Here is a 23,689-nt window from a genome sequence, read left to right as displayed (position 1 = left end):
CAGCTGCTCATGCATGCAAAGCAAGCCCTTTCATAACTGAGCCATCTCCCCAGCCTGTCTTATGACTTCTAGGAGAAGAAAGCAGTTATTGATTTAGATTTTAGATAGGAAGAGTGAAAAGGACCTGTGATTGGTAGGACATTTCTAGGTACAGTGGATGTTGATTGATAATCACATGGAGATACCTTTGGCATTTTGGACTTTTTTTTTAAATCAAGTCACCTTTTGACTGAGATATTTTTGTATGAACACAGATATACAGGTATATAAAACAAAAGAGATAATGACTATAAATCATAGTTATTTTAAAAAAACAATTCTTTAGTGTATATATAATTTAAGTATCCCCTGAAAATGAAAGGAAATGTTCATACTCATGAAATGGACTTCCTTGTTTATTTTGATGTAAAGAATTAAAACTCCTGGCTAAATATCTAATACCATCGTACACAAAATGTTTTCAGGATTGATAGATATTTTGGCTTTGTATTGATCAATACTGAGTGTGGTGCTTTACATTAATACACAGCATAAAATGACAAAGTATGTCTGCATTCATTTCAGTAATTTCTAGAAATTCTTTCCTAATCCCCAGCTATAATTCATTGAATCCCTTATTGTAGGACATTAGATGGCAAGAGTTAAGCATCCTGGCATAGTCTGGGGCAGAAATGTACTGGTCAGCACATGCTGAGAAACAGTGGCAGAACACACCCCTGTCCTCTGTGACTAAAGCATTTTGCTTCTGTAACAGCAGCAGACAGTGTGTGTGCAAAGAAACACTGCCATTTGCAAATCAGGGAGCTTTTAGCCTGAGCCAATGTGATCGGGCAGTGTCCCTTGGTGCCGCAGGTCAGGACAGTGTGTGCAGTGCACACTGTGCATGCCATGGCTTCAGAACCAGGACCGCAGGGAAGCTAAAACTCAGCATGGATGTGGGCTGCCACACGTCCTGTGGATTCTTTATTTATTTGATATTGAAGTAATTTGGTTGTTGAGCATTCATAAATGTTTACCGTTTTACAAACTTTCATAACACCCGCCCATATTCAGTCAGTGACTGGATGTGGAGTTCTGTCCCACAGTCTCAGAAGCTATGGTCTAACTGACTTGAGATTCTTGGCCTTTCTATCCAAGCAGTGACACTTCCTTTAAATGATATTCCAGAGATTGAAGAGATAAAGTCATTTTGAACAGACAGTGATGTTCTATATCTGAATGTCTTTGACTTTGATGGGATTGTGGGGTCATAGTTTGTTACAAAAGACAACTTAGTTTAATGGAAAAAGTTTAATAATAGAGCAATGCCATCCAGGACTCAAATTCTTTCACCTTCTGGTTTCTGTGAGCCTGAGCATGTTTATGCTTACCCCGTGAGGACCCATATGGTGTCAGAGGATGGTACTGACGTATGTTCCCATCACTTCTTCACTGTAGGTTTTGATCCATAGTCTCTCACTTAACACAGATTTTTGCCTTTACAGCTAGAATGCCCAATCCACAAGCTCCCCAGGTCCACTTATCTCTGCTCCCAGCACTGCTTTAATGAGTGTTTGTGGCTATGACAGCTTTTATGTTGGTGCTAGGGGTCTGAACTCAGGTCCCCTGCTTACTCGCAAGGCAAACCTTTTATCTACCAAGCCTTTCCTCTAGACCAGGGTTTTTATGTTCTTGAATACATGTGTAGAACTTTGATCTTTTGCTTCTTGGTATACAACAAGAGATTAATAACAGAATTTGCCTCACAAAATTGTTACCATCATTTCATGTGTGTGTGTGCCTCAGTGTGTTCATGTACATTTTATGTCGCTAGACTAGTAGCTGTGTCTATGAAGCTCAGATTAGCACTTAAGAACCAGCAGCTCTCCTTGTGTCTTGTCTGGGCACCTTCTGAAGGCCATGCCTTTGTGTGTTTCGTAGCATGAGAAGCTGATACATGAGTTGGAAGAGGAGCGACACTTACGGCTACAGAGCGAGGAGCGGTTGCGGGAGGTGACCCTGGAGTCGGAGCGCAACAGGATCCAGATGCGTGGCCTGCAGCTGCAGTTCTCCAGGTACTGTCGCTCAGTGAGCACGCTGCTCCTGAGCTCTCTCCCCCTCTGAACAGTCACACCTCGGACTGACTTTCTGAATGCAAGCTTTTGCTGCCTTCAGAGAGCGTTCCAACAATTCCGACATTCTATTCTGGCCAAACCATCCCCTTCACAGCCTGGATAATCCTCTGGATTTTGACCTACCAGTTGAGGTTTGTTAAAGGTGGTTGTCTTTTCTTCTCTGATGCCTTCCCAAAGTGTTGCTCAGTGGATTTTCCATGGACTGGTCTGTAGGTATGCCTGTATACAGCCAGCTAGGACAACAGGATTCTGATGGTGGTCTCAGTACTGTTTCATCATGGGAATCTAATTAGTTGGTAAATTTTTTTCCTAGGTAACCAAAAATAAAAAGTAATGGGTTTATTTCTTTCAAAAATGAGATTGCTTGGGGCAGGTTTTAAAAATGTATACTGTTCTTGCAGAGGACCCAAATTCAGTTTTTAGCACTCACATTAAGCAGGAGCTAAAAATTTCCTGTAACTCCAGCTTGAGGGGACCCACTGCCCTCCTTTGGCTTCCTTGGGCACCTTTACTCACATGAGCATCTCCAACAACACACGCACACACACACTTACTTAATTAAAAATCAAATTTTTAAGAAAGACATAACTACAATTTGAAAAGAAGGTTTTCAAAATGGAAGCCCATCTTAGACCTCATTTTAATACAGTCAGAAGTTTTTAATTCTCATCCGTTAATAGAGGGCCCAGTGATGGCACAATTTCCTGTCTTAAAATCTATTGAGTGCTGAAGGAGAAAACACAATTGTGCATTGAAGTCCTGAGTCCAGGTTCAGTTGTCCCATGAGGGACAATCCACTTTCCTTAATTTGACTGGAACACTGTTTTATTCCATGTTCCTATACTGAGGTCACCCTAGGCTGTGACATACTTGACAAGTTGTCCTAAAATGATAATGTTCTTAGATGCAGTGTGGGTACCTATGTCTCTATCATGAAGATCTGTATAACAGTCGGCTATTTCCTTCTCCTCCTCCCTCTTTCCCTCTGTGTTGGTCTTTCCCTCACATGCCTTGGCACACGTGTGAGTCAGAGGACACCTTTATGTGGTAGGCCTTGTTTCTCACCTTTTTGAGACAGCATCTCTCATTGCTTTTCCCCTCCCATGTACACCAGGCTGGCTGGTCTGTAGGATTTCTAGAATTCTCTTGTTCCTGCCTTCCGTTTCCCCATGGGGGCACTAGGAATGCACCCTCATTGGCTCTGTTGTCTGCCTTTATTTGGGTTCTGGGGGGTTTGAACTCAGCTTCTTACACTTTGACAGCAATTGCTTTACCTACTGAGCAGTCTCCCCCAGTCCCCGCCCTGAGTTTTTTTTTTTTTTTTTGCAGAGAGAGATCTCAGTTCAGCCTTGAGATCGTTTCTTGCTGTGCTAGCTAACACATACCGTGGCTGCTCATGTCCTTGGTTTGGGGGCTTCAAAGAACACGGCAGCAAGGATTGATGACTCATATGTATTCATCACTATAATTTAATACTCTGTCAAACTCACGAAATTACTCAGGTGGTATAGAAAAGCATCAATAAATACTTTAACATTTCCATGGCCCTCCCCTCTCATGCCTTAACTTATACCCCTTTAGCCTTACTTCTTCTCTCCTCTGTGTGAGTGTCACTGCATGTGAGCCAGTAATAACAGAGGCTCTCCAGTTCAACATGAAGCACTGCAGTGGAATACTTACCATTTTAATGATGCAGGAAAGAAGGGGGTGGGGCTCACTCTTTGCACTATCTAATTGAGACGTCTCTATATTCAAGCTATTGATTTCCATGATGGGCCACAGAAGACACAGTAAATTATTTTCATACGCTGCTAGGTGATGCTAGGTCACCAGTTGTAAATCAGATGACAATCTCACAGAAATTTGAGTTACACAAGAGTCCGAACTCTATCCTGGGCTGAAAGAGAAGATAATTATATGTACAATAAATAGCAGTTGGTTTCCCATCCTGCTTTTGTGGGGATATTTCCCACTATAATCAGGTTTCTTATGTAGAGCTTAAACGGCCTTTAAAAGGTCAGCTACAATTATAGTCAAAGAACTAATAGAAATCTGCCAGGGAGGGGGCATAGATAGCAGATAATTACATGATAATCTGGGATCATTGAACTATTTTGATGGCCTTTCACACTTCAAACTTTAGTTTTGAAGGCATTGCTAGTAGTGGTTGTTTATATAGCTTCGTTCACGTCTTTGTAAAGTCCTCGGGGTTGAAGAACACATCTTTGGGCGTGGTTGACAGTGAAATGGTCATATAATGATTTACATGGTAATCCAAACTATAATGTTAGACTTTTAAACTTAGAAATACTTATCTTAGTTATGTGTGTGTATCTGTGTGTGGGTGTGTGCACATGAGTGCCATGCCTGTGGAGGGCATAGGAGGGCGTTGGAGCCCCTTAAGCTGGAGTCATAGACAGTAACAAGGCACTGATTTCAGGTCCTCTGTAAGAGTACTTCTTGCTCTTAGCTGCAGAGCTTCCTCTCCAGCCCTCAAATTTAAAACATTTCCATTCATAATGTTGTCTTTTCCTATCCCGTGTCGACAGTTCTCTCTTATAGGTGTAAATAACTGGGGTGTTACATTATGTTTTCCATGGTCAGATGTTAATTTTTAAATCATTGGTGTGCTAATTCCTCTGAGATTTCTATGGCTAACAACGGAAGGTTGGTTTACAAGACGGCTGCTGACCGAAAGGATGGCTCCTACAGAGAAGCCATACCCTAGGTTCCCTATGAAAGAAGGTTGAAGACATATATAATTCACATGCTCACATCTGCTCCTTTCCCTAATAAAGTGCAAAGTAGGCCAATAAAGAAGGTGTTTTTGCAGATGAAACTTCTGCCATTGGTGAGGGAGCCCTCCCAAAGGTGAGTTCTTAGACACAGTGGCAGTGTTATAGTGTCTCTTGTGTGTGTCATTATGTAATCGAAGACATTTTCCAGATGTGATGGGGTTTAACCCATGGCCTGGCAGTATACATGACCGGCCATATTTTATGACAGGTTCATGCTGTAACCACATACAATTCTGTAATTGTTCTCAGCTCCTCCCTTCTTTAGCTGTGTGTTCAATGTGTGCTTCTCTAGTTAGTGGCACTTAGTGGTGGATACAGAGCCTAGGACATAGCTTTTCTTTCTCGGTAGAGATGATGGTGGGTCAAGGCCCAGGCTCATTATCTCACCTCAAGTTAGTGACCTGGAGGGTCACCTGCAGGACCATTGTTCCCAATGGGCCAATGGGTGGGTATATTACGTTTGAATAAGGGGCTTTGAGGGATCAATTCATGAAGAAAGCAACAGGCCTCCAGAGTACTGATCTCACACAAATCCTTACATGAATCACACACGCATTAGACTTGGTTCCTCAGGAAACAATCCAGTGAATTCATGAATTATTCTGTAAGTTGATGTTCTTAGTTATTTTTCTAATCAGTGTGTACATGTGCGTGGGTGTATCTGTCTGTCTTTCTGTCTGCAGGAGACACATGCATGCCACTGCATGTGCGTGAAGGTCAGAGGACAACGTTATGTGCTAGTAATCACCTTCTGTTTTGTTTGAGTCAGGGTCTCTTGTTCACCACTGCATACCCCAGGCTAGCTCACCAGTGAGCATCTGGGTCTTTTGTTGCCATCTCTCGCCTCACAGTAGGTAAGCTTGGATGGCAGAGAAGTGCTATTACATTCACCATATGTGGCTTCTGGAGACCCCGACTTGAGCCCCCACTCACGGGGAGCATGCCCAGTGAGAGCTTTGCCCACTGAGCCATCTCCTCAGCCAGACAGCTACTTGTCTATCACAAAGGACCACTTCTGTTATGTACACATCAAGAACAAAGAACAGTGCAAATGCAGATGAAGAGGTCTTACTGTTGCCGAGCTGGGGATGAAAGCAGAACTTTGTCCCAACTCCGGGCATGCAGGCTTGATATTTGTTAATGGGTTAGCATGCTGTGGCATGAATCATCAGATGACATTAATGATTGCATAGAGCTAATAGTTATGTCTGGGTTTGTTGCCTAGCAGCTCTGTGCCTTGCTGTTTGTCACTTTAAATTAAAATTGGTTTAGTAGACTCAGCATCTGGCAGGCATATTTTATAAACCATTTCCTGTCAGTAAATGATAGCATGCCTGAAGCACCAGAGTGTTTCCTGTGTAGCCTTGGAGTGTTCCCATTGTGTGCACCAGTGCTGTGCATCTGAGCAAAGGGAGCAACCATCCCGTGCCACTCTCCAGCCGTCAGGGGAGTGTCACCTTCAAGCTCTCACTCCCTATATCCCGGGTTTCTTTGCACCTGTTCCAACCTCCTTCTCCATCCCTTGTCTTTTTCCTTGAAGCTGTTTCATTCCTTACCGAATTGGAGGATTTCCTGTCACACTTGACTGCTATGCATAAGTGCAATTGACTACATGTTGAATTTCATGAGGCCACATGGAGTTGATTTTACCATTTACCTCATTCAAGGGTTACTGTTTCCATTATCAGCCCTTAATAATTTATGTGATCATCAGGTTATTTTTTCTGTCCACTAGGAAGTGATAGGGACCTGACTTTGAAGTGGGTGCAAAAAAAATGTGTGTGTGTGTATATATATATATATAGTAATATATCTTGAATTATTCTTTCTTTATATGGATCACACAGATAATAAAAGAGTATCTTGGGGCTAGACAGATACGTCAGCACTTGCTACTCTTGCAGACTATCCAAGACTTAGGAACTGTCCTAAGAACTATGCTGGGAAAATCACAATTGGCTATGACTATAGTTGTAGGGGATCAAAAGCCCCCTTCTGCACTTGGCAGGCATTCTCCCACATGGGCTTCCACACACACACGCTCACACGCACACACACACACACACACACACACACAGAGAGAGAGAGAGAGAGAGAGAGAGAGAGAGAGAGAGAGAGAGAAAGACAAAATCAATCTTAAAAAAACAAACTTGAAGATCAGCTTCCCTAGATCTCTTGTAATGAAACATGAGAACAGGAACCATCTGTTAACCTCTGACCAATCAGCTGACTGACTGCTCTTCTGTTCTCTTCCCAGACCATCAATGATCTTGATTTAAAACTTCAAACACTAAAACTGCTAGAAGAAAACATAGACAGTGTCCTACAAAATGTAGGCATCAGAAAGGACTTTCTGAACAGGATTTCCTTGGAGAAGAAATGAAGGGCAATTTGTCAACTTGGCTCTTAGCGTGGCTTTCCTGGATGCCTTGTTCTTTCTGGTGCACATAGAGGGTGGTATTATTTTCTTTTTCATACAGGTTTATAATGTTTATTTTATCTTATCCACACCCACTTCTCCCTTTCAACTTCAAGGCACCCATTAACTCATCTCTTTATATCTTTTCTTAAAATTATTTTTGTCACAAATATCCCACTGAGTCCAGTTAGTGCTACCCATGTGTGTATTGGTATGTGGCTGTGCACTGGGGTATGGGAAACCTACCATTGGCCATATCTGTAAAAAAAAAAAAAAAAAAAAAAAAAAAAAAAAAAAAAAAAAAAGAAAAGCGACTGTCTTCCTCAGTGGTCGTTACTGCCAATAGCTCTCAGATAGGAGCGGGGGTCCTTGACCACTCTTCCCCATTCCACACTGACATTTTGATTTGTTAGTTCTTGTGTTGGTCTTCCACAGGCAAACACAGCTGCTTTGAGTTGATGTATGTGATCGCCATGTCATGTCTGGAAGACAGTATTCCACAGCACCCCTTCTCCACACTTGCTGGCTCTTATATTTTTTTGCCCATTTTCCTCAATGTCCTAGAGAGAGATTTTTCTATTGATTTTGAGTTGCTATTTCCACACCCTCTGCAAATTTTTTTCTGGCCAAAACTTTTCATGAAAATGGAGCCTTCTCCTTTTCCACTCTGGATAGATGTACACAGAATCAAAACTGGCTGGGAAGCGTTGCTTGGAGGATGTGTTTCATTCAGGTTGCAGCAGATGGAGGAAAATATCTTCAACAGTATTTTTAAACATTCCTGGTGAACATAACATAGGTCGTGTTTTCCTCTCTGCAGTTTGTGTTTTAGTGATCTTACTCCAGCTGAGCAGAGGCAGTAAGGGCAACTATATAGAGAACTGGAGAGAAAAGCTATTTCAGCTAGGGTGGCCACTAATTTGACAAGTCTGGAACATTCTGTTCTTCCATTGTATTTTTGTCTTTACCTAAGAAAAGTGGCACTGTAACATGTTATTTCTTAAAGTTCTAACAATGAAACTATTAAACACTGGGCTGAGGAGATGGCTCAGTGGGTCAAGAGCTTACAGAGCAAGCCTAAAGATTTGAATCCGCTCCCAGAACCCATATAAAAATCCAAATGTTATGATATATTCTTATTATCTCAATGCTAAATAGGCAGAGACAGGTAAGTCCCTCTGGCTTGGTAGCCAGCCAGACTAGTTCTTGGTGGATTCCAGGCCAGTGACACCCTGTCTCAAAAACTGGGGAGGATGGTGCTTGAGGAACAACACCGAAGGTTGGCATGTGGTCTTTTCTCGCTAGCTTTCTGTCTCTGTTCTGTCTGTCTGTCTGTTTCTCTCTCTCTCTCTCCCTCCTCCTCCTCCTCCTCTTCCTCCTCCTCCTCCTCCTCCTCCTCCTTCTTCTTCTCTCTCTCTCTCTCTCTCTCTCTCTCTCTCTCTCTCTCTCTCTCTCGTGTGTATGTGTGTGTGTGTGTGTGTGTGTGCATGAGAGAGAGAGAGAGAGAGATACAAAAGAGTAATGTGTTGTTGCCTGCTGGGCATTCCTATGCTGTCCATTAGTTGTGTGATCTCTTTGCAGGCAGCACTGTCCTGTCTGGGGCTTGCTCTGAGTCTAGTGCTGCTGTTTCACCTTAAGTTGCTCAATAATTCTGTTTAAGTCATTGGTCCCTCCAGATCACCATCATTTTCCATGTAAAATGAGGAAAGTGGATTGCTTTATGGTTTTATAAAGCTTTTTGTGCTCTTTAGATGGCAGTGAATTAGGAATGAAATGCATTTATTTATCATGTGAAATAAATATTGCACAGTTGTTTCCAGGCCTTTGAAGTTTCTAGCCTTGAGTTCCTGTGCCGAGGTGATGGCGTAGCCTGCCTGTCTTGGGGCCGAGGCTTTCCTCCCAGTGATCTTGTTGGGATTGTCTGGGACCGTGTCTGCTTTGGTATTTGACTGAAGAACTCTAAATTAGGAAACTATCTTGCCAGATTTTTTAAAAAAATATTTTGGGGCCAGTTTGAAGTTAAATATTGAGGAACCTGATTTGACCAAAGGAATGATAATTTAAGGTGAGCAGCCATTCCCAATCCTTATTCAGAGTGTCTGCATCAGGACTTACTGAACCCTTAGGGTTCATCTTGGTCATCTTGGTTTGCATGTACAATTTCTCTGACCAGCTAGTCATCAATAAAAATATCAGCGATGGTTCTGAGGAGGTGGTTCAGTTGGTAAGCTGTTTGACTTGCAAACATCATCAAGCCCCAGAACCCACATGAAACAAAGCAACAGATGGTGTTGGGTACATCCATGTTAACCCAGTGATGGGGAGATGGAAACAGGAGGAACTCTGCAATTCACTGCCCACCCAGATTCAATATTCCAGCTACAGCTAAGAGATTCTGTCTAAGAAAAACCAAGATGGACAGTGAACTGAGGAACAACATCTAAGGTTGAGCTCTGGATCTACATGGATGTACACAGATATGTACACCCACCAGTACATACACAGACACAGATGCACTTCAACACGGAATTCTCAGTGGTTTACCTTTATTCCAGATGGTTTCCAATGACTTAGTTTAACAATGTTCTAAATGACCTATAGGAACTGAGGACTAAACGTGGGTCTTCTGCAAGAGCAGTATATGCTAAGTCATCTCTCAGGCGCCGTCTCGTCCAGTTTTGGGGGGCTGTAAGTAAACCTAGAGTGTGTGGATCTTCATGGTGTTTTATGTCTTTTGTATGAATAATTAGAGTAGGTTTGCCAAGTGAATCATTTTTTTTTCACTTTGTGAGAGTAGCAAACCATTTCCAAAGCAGCCACAGTTCATTGTATGCCTCCTTAGAAATGTCCAGTTCTCATTGTCCGTACTGATGCATGCTTGTCGAAACAGAAAGCATACAAACAGAAAACCAGTGAAACAAAAACTGGGCTCTGTGAACTGTTCTACAGTAAATATTCTTAAAATTAACACTACGTCAAGAAAGACTCAGTTGACAGACCACTTGCCTGGCATTCACAAGGCCTGGGTTTGAATCCCAGTACTACCAATAAAGAAAGGAGGAATAGTAAAGAGAAGAAAACCTTTCCAGACATGCAGGTGCATCTTTCCAATTTATTTATTCAATTTTGTAAAAGCAAAGAGCCTTTATTCTTACATAAGTTTGCAAACTCAGATTCTCCATGTGCCCAATGTATTGGAGTGGTCTGATGTAGTAATAAGAGCGGCGGACTGCGTCCCCAACACCCCAGCCGCCTGCTAGCTTATGCCCGAAATAACAACACACAAACTGTATTCATTTAAACACTGCTTGGCCCATTTCTATCTAGCCTCTTCTAGGCTAACTCTCGCACCTGGACTAGCCCATTTCTAATATTCTATGTAGCACAGCTAGGTGCGCTTACCAGGAAGAGTCTAGCCTACGTCCATCCTGGGTCGGAGCTTCATCGCGTGTGTGTCTGCCCAGGAGCCGGGAGCATGGTGTCTCTGCTGAGGCGTCTGCTCCCGAGAGGAGAGCTGTCGAGTCTGAGCTCACTTCCTCTTCCTCCCAGCATTCTGTTCTGTTTTCTCCACCCACCTGTGTTCTAACCTATGAGGGCCAGCCAAGCAGTTTCTTTATTGCTTAACCAATGAAATCAACAGATTGATATATGACACTTCCACATCAGTCTAAGAACCCCAAGCTCAGTTAGGGTTGGGTTTTTATAGTAGCAAAGGTGGGGGTGAGGGATTTCTAGGTACAGGACCTCTGATTGGCTGACATTTGTTTAAGGATGTCCTGGTGAAAAGTGATGGGTGTGTGCTGGCAGGTGATCCTATCTACAATGGTCAGAATGTTAGAATTTCCTTTCGATGGTCTGTTCCTGGGTGGTACCTGGATGATCTCAGTTTGTGGTCTTTCTTGGAACCAGGTATTTCCTTAGGGAAAACTGAGACTCGGGCTTCTAGTGAGCTTGTCGTGGTGGGTCCTACAATTTAATTGTACAATACAGGGATATTAAGGACTTTAATACTAGTGAGGCAACCATTGCTATTCTCCTTCTGTATAATATTTTTATCATCCCCAAAGGAAACTTTTTAAATTTTTCTTTTATCTTTAAATTAAAAATATAGCATGTAGGTATGTATGGTATATGTATGTCTTCCTTTGGGTGTGTGCATGGGTGTGTATGCATGGGTGTGTATGCATGGAGTGCAGAGGTCAACATGGTGTGTCTTTTTCAATTGCTCTCATCTTTCCAATATTAACCTTTGATAATGAGTAACTATGACAGTTGAGTGATGTCTCAGCTTTTATTTATTTCCAGTTAATTAATACTGTGAAACACTTCATTTTAATCTTGTGCATTTGTCAGTAAAGAACCTCTAGGTTACTCTCAATCTCTTTGTTTTCCTTCACACTTGCCTGTTTTTTTTCAAAGATGTATTTTATTTTTAATTTTTTGTGTATGTGTGTGTGCATATGAAAACAGACATCTCTGGGGTCAGAAGAGGGCATCTGATTATACCTTTATTATGATGGACATGGCTATTTGTTGATTAAGAAATAAATAAACGAATATGGAGTTGAATGGATATCTTCTCTGTAATAGAAAGATGCCCGAGGATTCTACTTTGACAGGCTTAAGCATATGGAAGAATTTTATGAATAGTGTGTTTATGACAGAAATTTGCTTCCAAGGGAGGTTATAGAAAAGCAGTTTCTGGGGAATCTTTAAAACTCTGATAATAGCCATCGCTCTTGGAGTTATAAACCGTGATGGCCCGGGAGGATGCAGACCTGGCTCTCAACTCCGGGGCTTTGGTGATGGACTGTTCACCTATAAAAGAAAAGCTGCGTATTGCAGAATACTCGTTGCAGGCATCCTTCTGCAGGGCACTAGATGGAATTTGGTGCATTGAAAGTTTACTTCCCAAAGGGTAACATTTACTTTCTGAGCATGTTTCATGACCCTTGGATAACATTTCTCCCAGCCTCTCTCTGTTTGCACACAAGGCCTACGGGAAGGCAGCAGCCCTGAGAGTGTTGACTAACGTTCTGATCAACTCCTCGGTCTGTAGTCCTTGCACTGAGTTAGTGGCATTTACATGGCGTACATCTCTCAGTGTTTATGGTAAACACTCAGACTATTCTCTGAGACCTCTTTGCTTAGTTTGTGAAAACTGACCGAGTGGATACAGTCTCTGTTTATAAATGTCTGTTGCCAACAGACAGGCTTCGGCTGTCAGGGTTGTTTGCATCAATTAAAGCAGGAGGTTATCTGTGATGAAGCTGCCAGGTGGGAGGGGGACTGGGTATGCTGTAGTTGTTATTAAATTGTATTTCGGAAATTCTTTCATCTTTGTCTGGGCCTGCCACTTAGAGTGGTAGCAAGTGACAGGATGCACTTTCTCAGGTGGAAATGCAAATATCTTCTGATGTTTACTCAGAAACCAGTTAAATAGTTTTATAGTGTGCACCCCATCAATACAGACATCAACATGCCCATTATCTAATGGCTTTATCCTTCCCTTCTCTGTTCCCTTCCTTTTCCTTCCTCCCTATCATCCTTCCTCATCTTCCTCCTCCTCCTCCCTTACTTCCCCGTATGTAGTCAAGGAGGACTTTGAACTCATGAACTTCCTGCTGAGGCAGTGTCTCAGAGTCACCAGCCATCTCCACCACGATCAGTCTACAATGTCATCAATTCCAGGACTGCGTGGCCATTGAAGTTAGCTATGATCCCACATCTCTTCACCCTCCCATACAACAGGGTCTGCTTGCCAGCAGATAAACCACAAGGACTCTGGGTTTGACTTTTCCCTCTGATGTGTCTCTCACAGCACTGTACTTCCTTACTCGGTCTCTGTGACTCCTTGGGTTCATAGGGCCTTTTCCTAGCTCATATTCTGGTATTGAGTATGAGGTATCCCTTCCTTGTGAGTAAAGAATAAGCTGCTATGCTTCTGGTCTGATACACAGCAGAACCTCAGTTAACAGAATTAAAGGATGAGGCACTGTTTCAGGTAGACCACACTGTTCTCCGAATTTAGAATTGAACCATCTCTCAACATGGATAGCATCTTTAGACTTAGATTTTATTTTTATTTGATTAAATTAAAATAAAATTTTCATTTAGATACTATTAATGAATTAATACATTTTTTATGTCTGTACCATTGAAACCCAAGTATGACCATTAAAGAAAAGACAAAATTGATTGGGTTTTGTTTTCAGTAAGGTGAGAGACATAACAATAAATAAGCCATCTCCCTCTGCCTAATTATTTTATGGTTAAGAAAACATTACACATAGGTTGAGGAAATGGCTCATCTGGTAATGTGCTTACTGTTTAACCATGAGGGCCAGAGGTTGATCCTTATAAGCCATATAGAAAATCAGGTCTGGTGGTTGATGCCTGAAATCTCAGAGCTGAAGAGGCAGACAGGAGAGTCCTTTGGGCTTTGGGTAATCCATCAAGCCTACCCAGTTTTGTGAGTTCAAGTCCCAGGGAGAGAGACTACCTTGAAATGGGGTGCATGGCTCCAGAGAAATAAAACCTGACTTTGAGCTCTGGGCTCCACTTGCCTGTGCGCACATATACTCATCATGCATTGCACACATACAATGGACATACATGCACACACACATAGATACACTTACAAAGTACACATCAGACAAACCTCAATAAAATTCGAGTCAACTGTTTGCTATAAGACACGTAGGAAAATGATTGAAGAATTGAGTCAAGGAGACATCTGCACCTGGTATGCTTCCTTCGCTTCCATCTTAGACAGTGAAAAAAAAATCATAGAGCCCCCTCCCCAGCCTACCTCTGCAATGTTGGTCTTATGAATATCTCAATCACATAAGTCAATCTTACTTTGTACTATTTTCTGAAACTCAGCGGTCACCTTTGATGTCAGAAACATTTTAAGAATGGATTTCTATTCCCTCAGACATTCACGTTATTGTCAGGAGTGTCCCCGATGAAGTAGTAATATATTTAGTATACTTCCAGTATGCAACAGACACACAAGACTTTGCAGGTTTATTGCATTCTCAGAGACAATCACCAGAGCCCATGACAAGTTACCAGGAGATAGCCTCTAGGTCTTTGTGATAGATTAGAATGGCTTCCAGATCCTGCAGGCCAGGACTTTCACAGCAGACTGTCCTTAGGGCACCAGACACTGCCTCTGAGCCTCTGAAGTCCAGCTCAGGAGAGGTGAGGCCCTTGAGGTAACACTGAAAATGTCTATTTGATAACATCTCGAGAAGTGACCTGTTAGGTGGAAATGAATGGAGAAGGACCTTTTACCTGTGCAATGCTGCAGTTTCAACTTCTACATTTTCTTCTGTGTATGGACAGATACATTTAATTTCCATGTGTTCGGGTTCTGTGTGTATGTGTACATGAATGTGGAGGCCAGAAAACAGTCTGAAGAGTCATTCTGTAGGTGCCATCCACCTTGTGTTGGAGACAGATTCTCTCCGTAGCCTGGAACTTGCGTTGAGCTTGGCTGGCTGGTCAGTTAGGAGTATATGGGATTTGCCTGTCTCAGTCTTCCAGTTGTTGGGATTACTCTACAGTGCTCAGGTTTTTTAACACGGGCCCTGGGATCTAACTCAGGTCCTTGAGTTTTCAAGGCAAGCACTTTACCAACTGCACCATCATCACCTCAGCCCACATCTTCCACGATGTTCTTTAAATACAGAATGCAAGACATTCATGTAGTTACTCTGGTTTATTTTTATGATCATTTAGAGAGAGTTAGTCCTGTATAGATGCTATGGTAGGGAGCTTGGGTATGGGAATAAGATAAAACCAACGATTTCCTCTTCCTTGTAGTACACAGAACTATAATATTATACACAATTACAAAACATTTCTAGTAAATCTCATGTAGCCCAGTCTGGCTTCGAACTCACCAAGTAGCTGAGGATGGCCTTGAATTTCTGCTCTGCCTGCCTCTACCTTCTAAATGCTAACTTCACAGACATGCATCACCGTGGCCAGTTTATGTGGTGCTGGACTTGAACCCAGGCCTTTGTGCATAGGAGGGAGGTGTTTTACTAACTGAGTTACCTTTCTAGACCCCTGTAATTTAATTGATAAAATCCCTCCAGGAAGCATTCTTAGAACCTTTCTTTTACAGAAGAGGAAGGTGAGGTTGCTATGAGTTAAAATAGCGTCTTCTGCATACAGCCGCACAGCTGGGGCGTTCTATAGCCAGGGTTGCTCTCAAGCGGCCTGAATCTTAACCATCATTTTCTATTGTTTCCTAGTTTTGCTAGCTGTGCAGGAACTGAGGTGTACTGACCTTGGGATGGGTGCGTTCTGCGTTCTGACGCATGCCGTGTCCTTGCTTATAGTCCTATGAGGAACTATTAACATCTATGTTTTATAGATAGGGAGCATAAGGGCAGAGAGGTTAAACACATTGGAGAAGGTCACACAGCCATCAAATTGGCTGAGTCAGGACAGTCCTGTCCCTAATGGAACATTCACATCTTTTTGTACCCTACAAAAATTAATGTGTGAAGTGTCTCGAAAACTCAGTGCTTGCTTCTGCAGAACTTTATTGTTGAGTAAGTATGTAGTTTATGCTTTAAATGCATGCTCCTGTAGACCTTGATTGTCTTTGAGAAGACAAGAGTCTACTTTGGCTGCTTAAGATACAGCCTTTGTAATTGACAAAATGCCTCATTTTACCTAAGAAACAAAGCATTTCTTGAGAAATGTCTTTTGCTCTCTCTAACGTGGCTGAGGCTTCCTAATAATTAAATTCAAATTCAAATAGCAGTATGTGCTTTTCCAAAAGTACCTTATTAATAAAGCCCTCAAAATTGGAGAAAGTGGTTAAATTTGAAGTGAATAATAAATGTAAATATATAGTTCACTCTTTCTACTACCGGTTAAAAAGTTGTTTGGATTTATGTTAAGTATTTCAAATGACGTTTATTTCTGTTTTTCACATGGAATAAGATCATTCAATTTCTGTGAAGAGGAAAAACATCACAGATGGGGGAAAGGTGTGTGTGTTTGTGTGCGCGCGCGTGTGTTCTGACATGTATCTTTCTGTAGGTAAATATAAATAAAGGACTATTTGTCTTATATGTATACTGATTACCCAAGAGACGAGTATATCCATGTGTATGTGTGTGCACACGTGTGCACAAAGATACTAATAACTAACGTGTTTGGAAAGATAAAGAGACAACAATTTCTTAAAGAGAGGATGTGACAGAATATGAGTAGAAACTACATTTCTGTGAATTAATTTCAATTTTATGATTTCATTTTAGGAATTTACACATTTAATATACTATAAGTTAATACATAAACCTAAAATTCCTGTGTATTCAAGGTAAATGTCATTGATGATATACATACATACATACATACATACACACACAGACACACACACCTACACACACACACACACACATATATATATATGTATTTAGAGAGAGAGAGAGAGAGAGAGAGAGAGGGAGTTAAGTAACTTAAAGTTAAAGAACTTTATACATTCTTCCCATAAGTCATGCTGGTGCCAAGGTTAGATGGAGCTGGCTGCTTCCTATAGCCTCCTAGTGATGCTGTTTCGTGTTGTTTTTCGGAGACTCATGGTCTAACCTATGAAATCCCCTGCCATCCTGAACTTATATAAATAAAGTCTTACAGTAACCTACTACATGGAGCCTTATTCTTCCTAAAGATACAAAAGATGTCATCCAGTACTAGTAAAAGCCAGCACTTCATATAGAACACCCAGCACCTCTAAACTCTTAGAGAATGCCAGGAGTCTTGGTATTCCTCGCACTGGTTATTAATACTACAGAGTGGGGTGGTTATATGTTCTCTGTCTCCTTATGGAAAATCCCAGCACCACCTATGAAGTAGGCAAAGTCCCCTCCATGATGGACTATACCCTCAAACAGTGGTTCAGAACTCAGCCTTCCTCCTCTACCACACGCCAGGCAATTTGTCACAGCAACAAGAAGATTAGCTAATCTACTGGACAAATGACTAGTCAATGCCAACAAGTGACCACTGATCTAAAGAGTGAGAGGCACCAGTAGGATAAACTGACCAACACCTCTTCCTTCACAGGAAGTTGGAAACTGACTGGGACAAGGAGAATGGCTCGGTTGCCCTTTGACCTGTCATCTGGGTAGGGTGGGGCCAGTTTCCTTCCATCTATTTGCTGAGTGTGTGAAGCCAACAGTAGACACCACAGAACATCTGGCTCTGGGTCATTTCTAACAGAAATAAGACAATCATTTTCAGGCCAGTCTGGTCCACCATGGTGACCTTGGGCCCAATTTAGTGACATCTGGACATGTGTAGGAGGCAAATTATAGCATCCTTCTGACAACAATTTTATATTAAACCAAATGGCTGCTGCTCAGCTGTCCACACAAAGGCTTGGAAGGCTTTCAAATGCTTGTGGGTCTCACTGCAGATGGTGAAGCCATTCTCGTACTCGATGGCTGACGGTTTCAGCTGAAAGTTAGCATCAGAAGCAGAGCTGCAAATTATACTGTTAACCATGCCTTGGACAGATATTTATAGTGACTTCACTAGGCTCCAGACACTCTGTTCCTGCATGTGTATGTGCTCATTGGGTCCTTCATTTACCCAGAGCAATGCAGCCACACACATAGCGTGAAGATAAATGAACGACACTCAGAGATCAGAGTCATGAGACCAGAAGAAAAGCCACACACCAGAGGCAATGTTTTATCTCCAAAGTTTCATGCTTTCTCATGTGCAAGTGTGTGTGTACTTACATGTGCTCAAGTGTGGGTGCAGATGTTAGGTAGCTTTCTCAATGTCTCTTGGCATTATTTTGAGAGACATACATTTTTAATAAACCCATACTTCCCTGATTCAGATAGGCTGGCTGGCCAACATTAGGAATCCTTCTATCTCTACCTCCATAGCCAGTATTAACTGTAGCTCCTCAGAAAACCACTGTGCCCTGTGAGTCCCTCCCCTAATGATCATGAACTGACTTCATTCTTAGCCAAAGTAGAGAATGCATGGAAGCAGGTCTTTTCCTCCTTCTTTCCCTTGGCATGTGCTATATACTGAATCATCCCCCCACCCAGGAGTCACAGCATGGGGTCCTTGCACCCATTATGACTTCATTTGAAGATTAGGCCTTCATGGAAGTAATTAAGGTTAAGTGAAGTTCGAGGGGTAGAGCTAATCTGATAGAGCCACTTCCTTTATAACAAGAAGCCCTGATTCCAGAACATTCTCTCTGAGGACATAAGAGAAAGGCCATATGAGAACACTACCACCTGTAAGTCAGGAAGACAGGCCATACCAGACTCCAGCCATAAGAAGAAAATGCCTCCCTTAGCATACTGTTTCAACTGTATGAATCTCTCACTCTCCCAGCACCAGGGAGAGTGGCAACCCCCTGACTAGGATCCTTCCTATGCCAATGCCATACCTTATCATTCTTGTTTGCTTCTTAAACTACCCTTGAATTAGTTTTAAAAATCAGATTTTGTAAGTAAGCCATTTGAAAATTGCAATACGTGTGTGTGTGTGTGTGTGTGTGTGTGTGTGTGTGTGTGTTTGTGTGTATGTGAATGCATTTGGAAGTTGGAGGTCAGCCTTAACTGTTCCTCCTCAGGAGACATCCTTGTTTTCTTTTTAAAAATTATTACATTTATGTTTATTTCATTGTGTGTTTCTCTCTGTATTTCTCTGTCTATCTGTGTATATGCCTTGGTATGTATATGGTTAGAGGGCAAGTTGTAGAAGTTGGTTCTTTCCTTCTACCATATGGGTCCCAGGAATCAAACTCAGGTTATGACGTTTCATGGCAAGTACCTTTACCTGCTAAGCCATATTCTCCACTCCACCTTACTTTGTCAGAAAAGTTTTCTCTATTTCCATCCATTTGTATGCAAAATTCAAGAAGTCCTTGTTTTTTACTGCTGAGTAGTACTCTAATATGTATATATTCCATACTTTCTTCATCCATTCTTCCATTGAAGGGCATCTAGGTTGTTTCCAGGTTCTGGCTATTACAAAAAATGCTGCTATGAACATAGTTGAGCATATACTTTTGTTGTATGATAGGGCCTCTCTTGGGTATATTCCCAAGAGTGGTATTGCTGGGTCCAGGGGTAGGTTGATCCCGAATTTCCTGAGAAACTGACACTGCTTTCCAGAGTGGTTGCACAAGTTTGCATTCCCACCAGCAATGGATGAGTGTACCCCTTTCTCCACAACCTCTCCAGTAAAGGCTATCATTGGTGTTTTTTATCTTAGCCATTCTGACAGGTATAAGATGGTATCTTAAAGTTGTCTTGATTTGCATTTCCCTGATCGCTAAGGAAATTGAGCATGACCTTAAGTGTCTTTTGGCCATTTGAACTTCTTCTGTTGAGAATTCTCTGTTCAGCTCAGTGCCCCATTTTTTAATTGGGTTGATTAGCCTTTTATGGTCTAGTTTCTTGAGTTCTTTATATATTTTGAAGATCAGACCTTTGTCAGTTGCGGGGTTGGTGAAGATCTTCTCCCAGTCAGTGGGTTGCCTTTTTGTCTTTGTGACAGTGTCCTTTGCTTTACAAAAGCTTCTCAGTCTCAGGAGGTCCCATTTATTCAATGAGGCCCTTAATGTCTGTGCTGCTGGGGTTATACGTAGGAAGTGGTCTCCTGTGCCCATGTGTTGTAGAGTACTTCCCACTATGAATTTTGCATACAAATGGATGGAAATAGAAAACACTATCCTGAGTGAGGTAAGCCAGACCCAAAAAGAGGAACATGGGATGTACTCACTCATATTTGGTTTCTAGCCATAAATAAAGGACATTGAGCCTATAATTCACCATCCTAGAGAAGCTAAATAAGAAGGTGAACCCAAAGAAAAACATATAGGCATCCTCCTGAATATTAATCTTCATCAGACGATGAAAGGAGACAGGGACAGAGACCCACATTGGAGCACCGGACTGAAATCTCAAGGTCCAAATCAGGAGCAGAAGGAGAGAGAGCACAAGCAAGGAACTCAGGACTGCGAGGGGTGCACCCACACACTGAGACAATGGAGATGTTCTATCAGGAACTTGTTGTAATAAGAGCTGCGGGGCTGCTTCCCGCCACCTGGCTAGCTTTACCTGAAATAATTACATGGAAACTGTATTCTTTTAAACACTGCCTGGCCCTTTAGCTCTAGCCCTTACTGGCTAATTCTGATATCCCTATCAACCCATCTCTAATAATCTGTGAGCACCGGTCTTACCGGGAAGATTCTAGCCTACGTCCATCCTGGGTCGGAGCTTCATCTTCCTCCCAGCATTCTGTTCTTTTTACTCCTCCCACCTATGTTTTAACCTATGAGGGCCAAGCAGTTTCTTTATTGCTTAACCAATGAAATCAACAGATTGATATATGACACTCCCACATCACTTCCCCTTTTTCTGTTAAACAAAAAAAGGAAGGCTTTAACTTTAACATAGCAAAATTACATATAACAAAAGTTATCAAGTAAAAGTTACAATATTTACATCTATTTTATCTTTTTTCATAACTAAGGAAAACTATAACTATCTATATATTCTTTAACTCCATTAAAGACTCCAGAAGGATATAATATTACCCAAGCAAACAAGAAATCCAAAACTCTAGAAATGACAGAGACATCTCGCTGCCTGGACAGTCATCCAAAGTTTCTCTGTACCGTTGGGGCATCCATCTTCCTCCTACAGGCCCATAGTTTCCAGCAGACATTTCCACAAAGCAGGAAATTTCAAAGGCAGTCACTATCTGCTTGTCCTGAAGAATGTCTTGCTGACTCTTTCATGAATCAGGAACCTGAAAGATCATCTCACCTTTAGGCAAGTTCAGTAGTCCTCTCTCTGCGGGTTCTCTGTGTCCAGTTTATGCAATTGTCCAGGCAAGAACAGTTTCTTGCCCAAATTGCTATCAAACTCCATAAGGATCCTCTTCGATGCCCATCTTCCTCTTGAAGTAGATTGGTGCTGCCAGGAGCAGAGTGTCTCATTGTCATGAAAAGTCCTAAGTTAAAACATTTAAAATGCCATATTCTATAATCTTTGAAAGATATGAAGAATGCCTATCTAAAATATATCTATGTACATCTAGAAAATCTTAACTAACATGACTACACACTTGACTATTATTGATGATTATCCATTAACCTATATTTCTTAATTATACATTACATTTTTAATGAACTACACAATCATAATATCTTAATAAAGATCAGAAATACATATACATATAACAAAATTGACCTTAAATCTCTATCAATAAAGCAAAATCTATACTAATGCAAATTATTCATACCTATATCATATCCCCCTTTAAATGTAAAAGAACATTTATAAACAATTTTTGGGAACATGGGCGCAGTTTTTTCTCTCCAAACTGCTTCCTGCTGAATGGGGGCGTCGTTAATTAGGTCTTTCATGGTATAACCTGTGTGCTAGTTTCATCTCAGTTGGCAGTAGAGCGAAGCAATTTTCTGAAGATGTTCACACCAACCCTTCAGGAGGGTGTGGTCCATCAAACCATATCGGAATGGAAGAAATGAACAGGGTCTCATCCTCTGTGAAAACAAAATATGAAACTCCTTTCCAAAGTATCATATCCTTAGATCCAAATTCTAAAGTCAAGGTATTTTCAAAATATCTACGTTGGATTAGTTCAGCAGCATTTTTAAACAAATCTCTTTTAGCAGCTGTTGCTCCTTCCTCAGCATTCAAATAATTCAAAGAGAGCATAATAGCATACAGTATCAAAATTCTCTGGGTATTTTCCATCTTTGTGTGCTTTATTTTAACCTCTATTTTGTTTGTTTTTACTTTTATTTTTTGCTTTTTGAGACAGGTTCTCTGTATCTTTGACCTGGAATAACTCTGTAGACCAGGCTGTCCTTGAACTCTCAGAGATCTGCCTGTCTCTGCCTCCCAGGCATTGGGATTAAAGGTGTACACCTTGAACTCACAGAGATCTGTTTGCCTCTACCTTCTAGGCACTGGGATTAAAGGCGTGTGCTACCACACCTTGAAGTCACAGAGGTCAATCTCCCTCTGCCTCCCAAGTGTTTGGATTAAAGGTGTGTACTACCACACACAACAACTCTCTTCCTTTTTTTTTTTACTTTAAGAACTTCAACTTTTAGCCTGCATATATTTTTAACACACAGTAAACCATTTAGAAATTTTCTTTGTCTTTGAATCTCTCTTTACTGTATATCTCTCTTTTTCTGATCACATGAGTCTTTAATTTACCAAGCAATCTCAGTAGGACTAAAGCTGTTGCTTTGGTGGCTGGATCCAGCCCATTCCTTAGCTTTCCATCCTCATGGCAAAGATACAGGCTGTCGCCACGTTTATCGCCACAACTCTATGGTGTTTCAAGGTCCCTGCCAGCAAGCGAGCTTCAGCAGCCTGTGCTTGCAAACTGCACGAACCGCCTGTGTAAAAGAGTCAGAGTTTGCCCTGGCAGGACAGCCCAGAAAGCCAGCATTTTTAAATGGCACAGCTTTTTTCATGCTACGGCTGAAAACCGAAAAGCATGTGTTCAGCTTTTCGTCAACACCGTTTAAGGGTTTCATGGCAGGACCTCTTAATGAGCTGCAGGGTTTTGCAGCTAAAGCTGAGTCAGGAAGCCTCTCTTAGATGAGAGTGCTTGCTTGCCTCTAGCAAGCAGAGTAGACCCAAGAAATTGCCACAAGAAACATGCTTTACTCTATTCTTTTCAAAGCTTTCTCAGGCTTTCTGTGGACTCAGTTATCCACACGTCTGGGCGCCATTCTGTTGTAATAAGAGCTGCGGGGCTGCTTCCCGCCACCTGGCTAGCTTTATCCGAAATAATTACATGGAAACTGTATTCTTTTAAACACTGCTTGGCCCTTTAGCTCTAGCCCTTACTGGCTAATTCTGATATCCCTATCAACCCATCTCTAATAATCTGTGAGCACCGGTCTTACCAGGAAGATTCTAGCCTACGTCCATCCTGGGTCGGAGCTTCATTGTGTGTCTGCCCGGGAGCGGGGCATGGCATCTCTCTGAGCTCACTTCTTCTTCCTCCCAGCATTCTGTTCTTTTTACTCCTCCCACCTATGTTTTAACCTATGAGGGCCAAGCAGTTTCTTTATTGCTTAACCAATGAAATCAACAGATTGATATATGACACTCCCAGATCAGGAACTCACCAAGGCCAGCTGGCCTGGGTCTGAAAAAGCATAGGATAAAACCGGACTTGCTGAACATAGTGAACAAAGAGGACTACTGAGAACTGAAGAACAATGGCAATGGGTTTTTGATCCTACTGCACGTACTGGCTTTGTGGGAGCCTAGGCAGTTTGTATGCTCACCTTACTA

At 41.8% G+C, this 23,689-nt stretch overlaps 1 protein-coding gene across 1 annotated transcript in view; it reads left to right on the top strand.

The window, feature by feature from the left end:
* Positions 1-23,689, top strand: part of Nckap5 (NCK associated protein 5) — a 769,956-nt gene that overhangs the window by 303,746 nt on the left and 442,521 nt on the right. The window contains exon 4 of the mRNA XM_041648822.1: positions 1,921-2,054. Within this exon, the coding sequence (XP_041504756.1) occupies positions 1,921-2,054 (134 nt within the window). The remainder of the gene's footprint in view (positions 1-1,920; positions 2,055-23,689) is intronic.

This window comes from Microtus oregoni, unplaced genomic scaffold (assembly GCF_018167655.1).
Source record: "Microtus oregoni isolate MIOR12 unplaced genomic scaffold, Mior012 000003F_ref0000135, whole genome shotgun sequence".
NCBI classification, from domain to species: Eukaryota; Metazoa; Chordata; class Mammalia; order Rodentia; family Cricetidae; genus Microtus; species Microtus oregoni.
The sequence above is the reverse complement of the archived record's forward strand: the minus strand, read 5'-3'. Positions and strand labels throughout refer to the sequence as shown.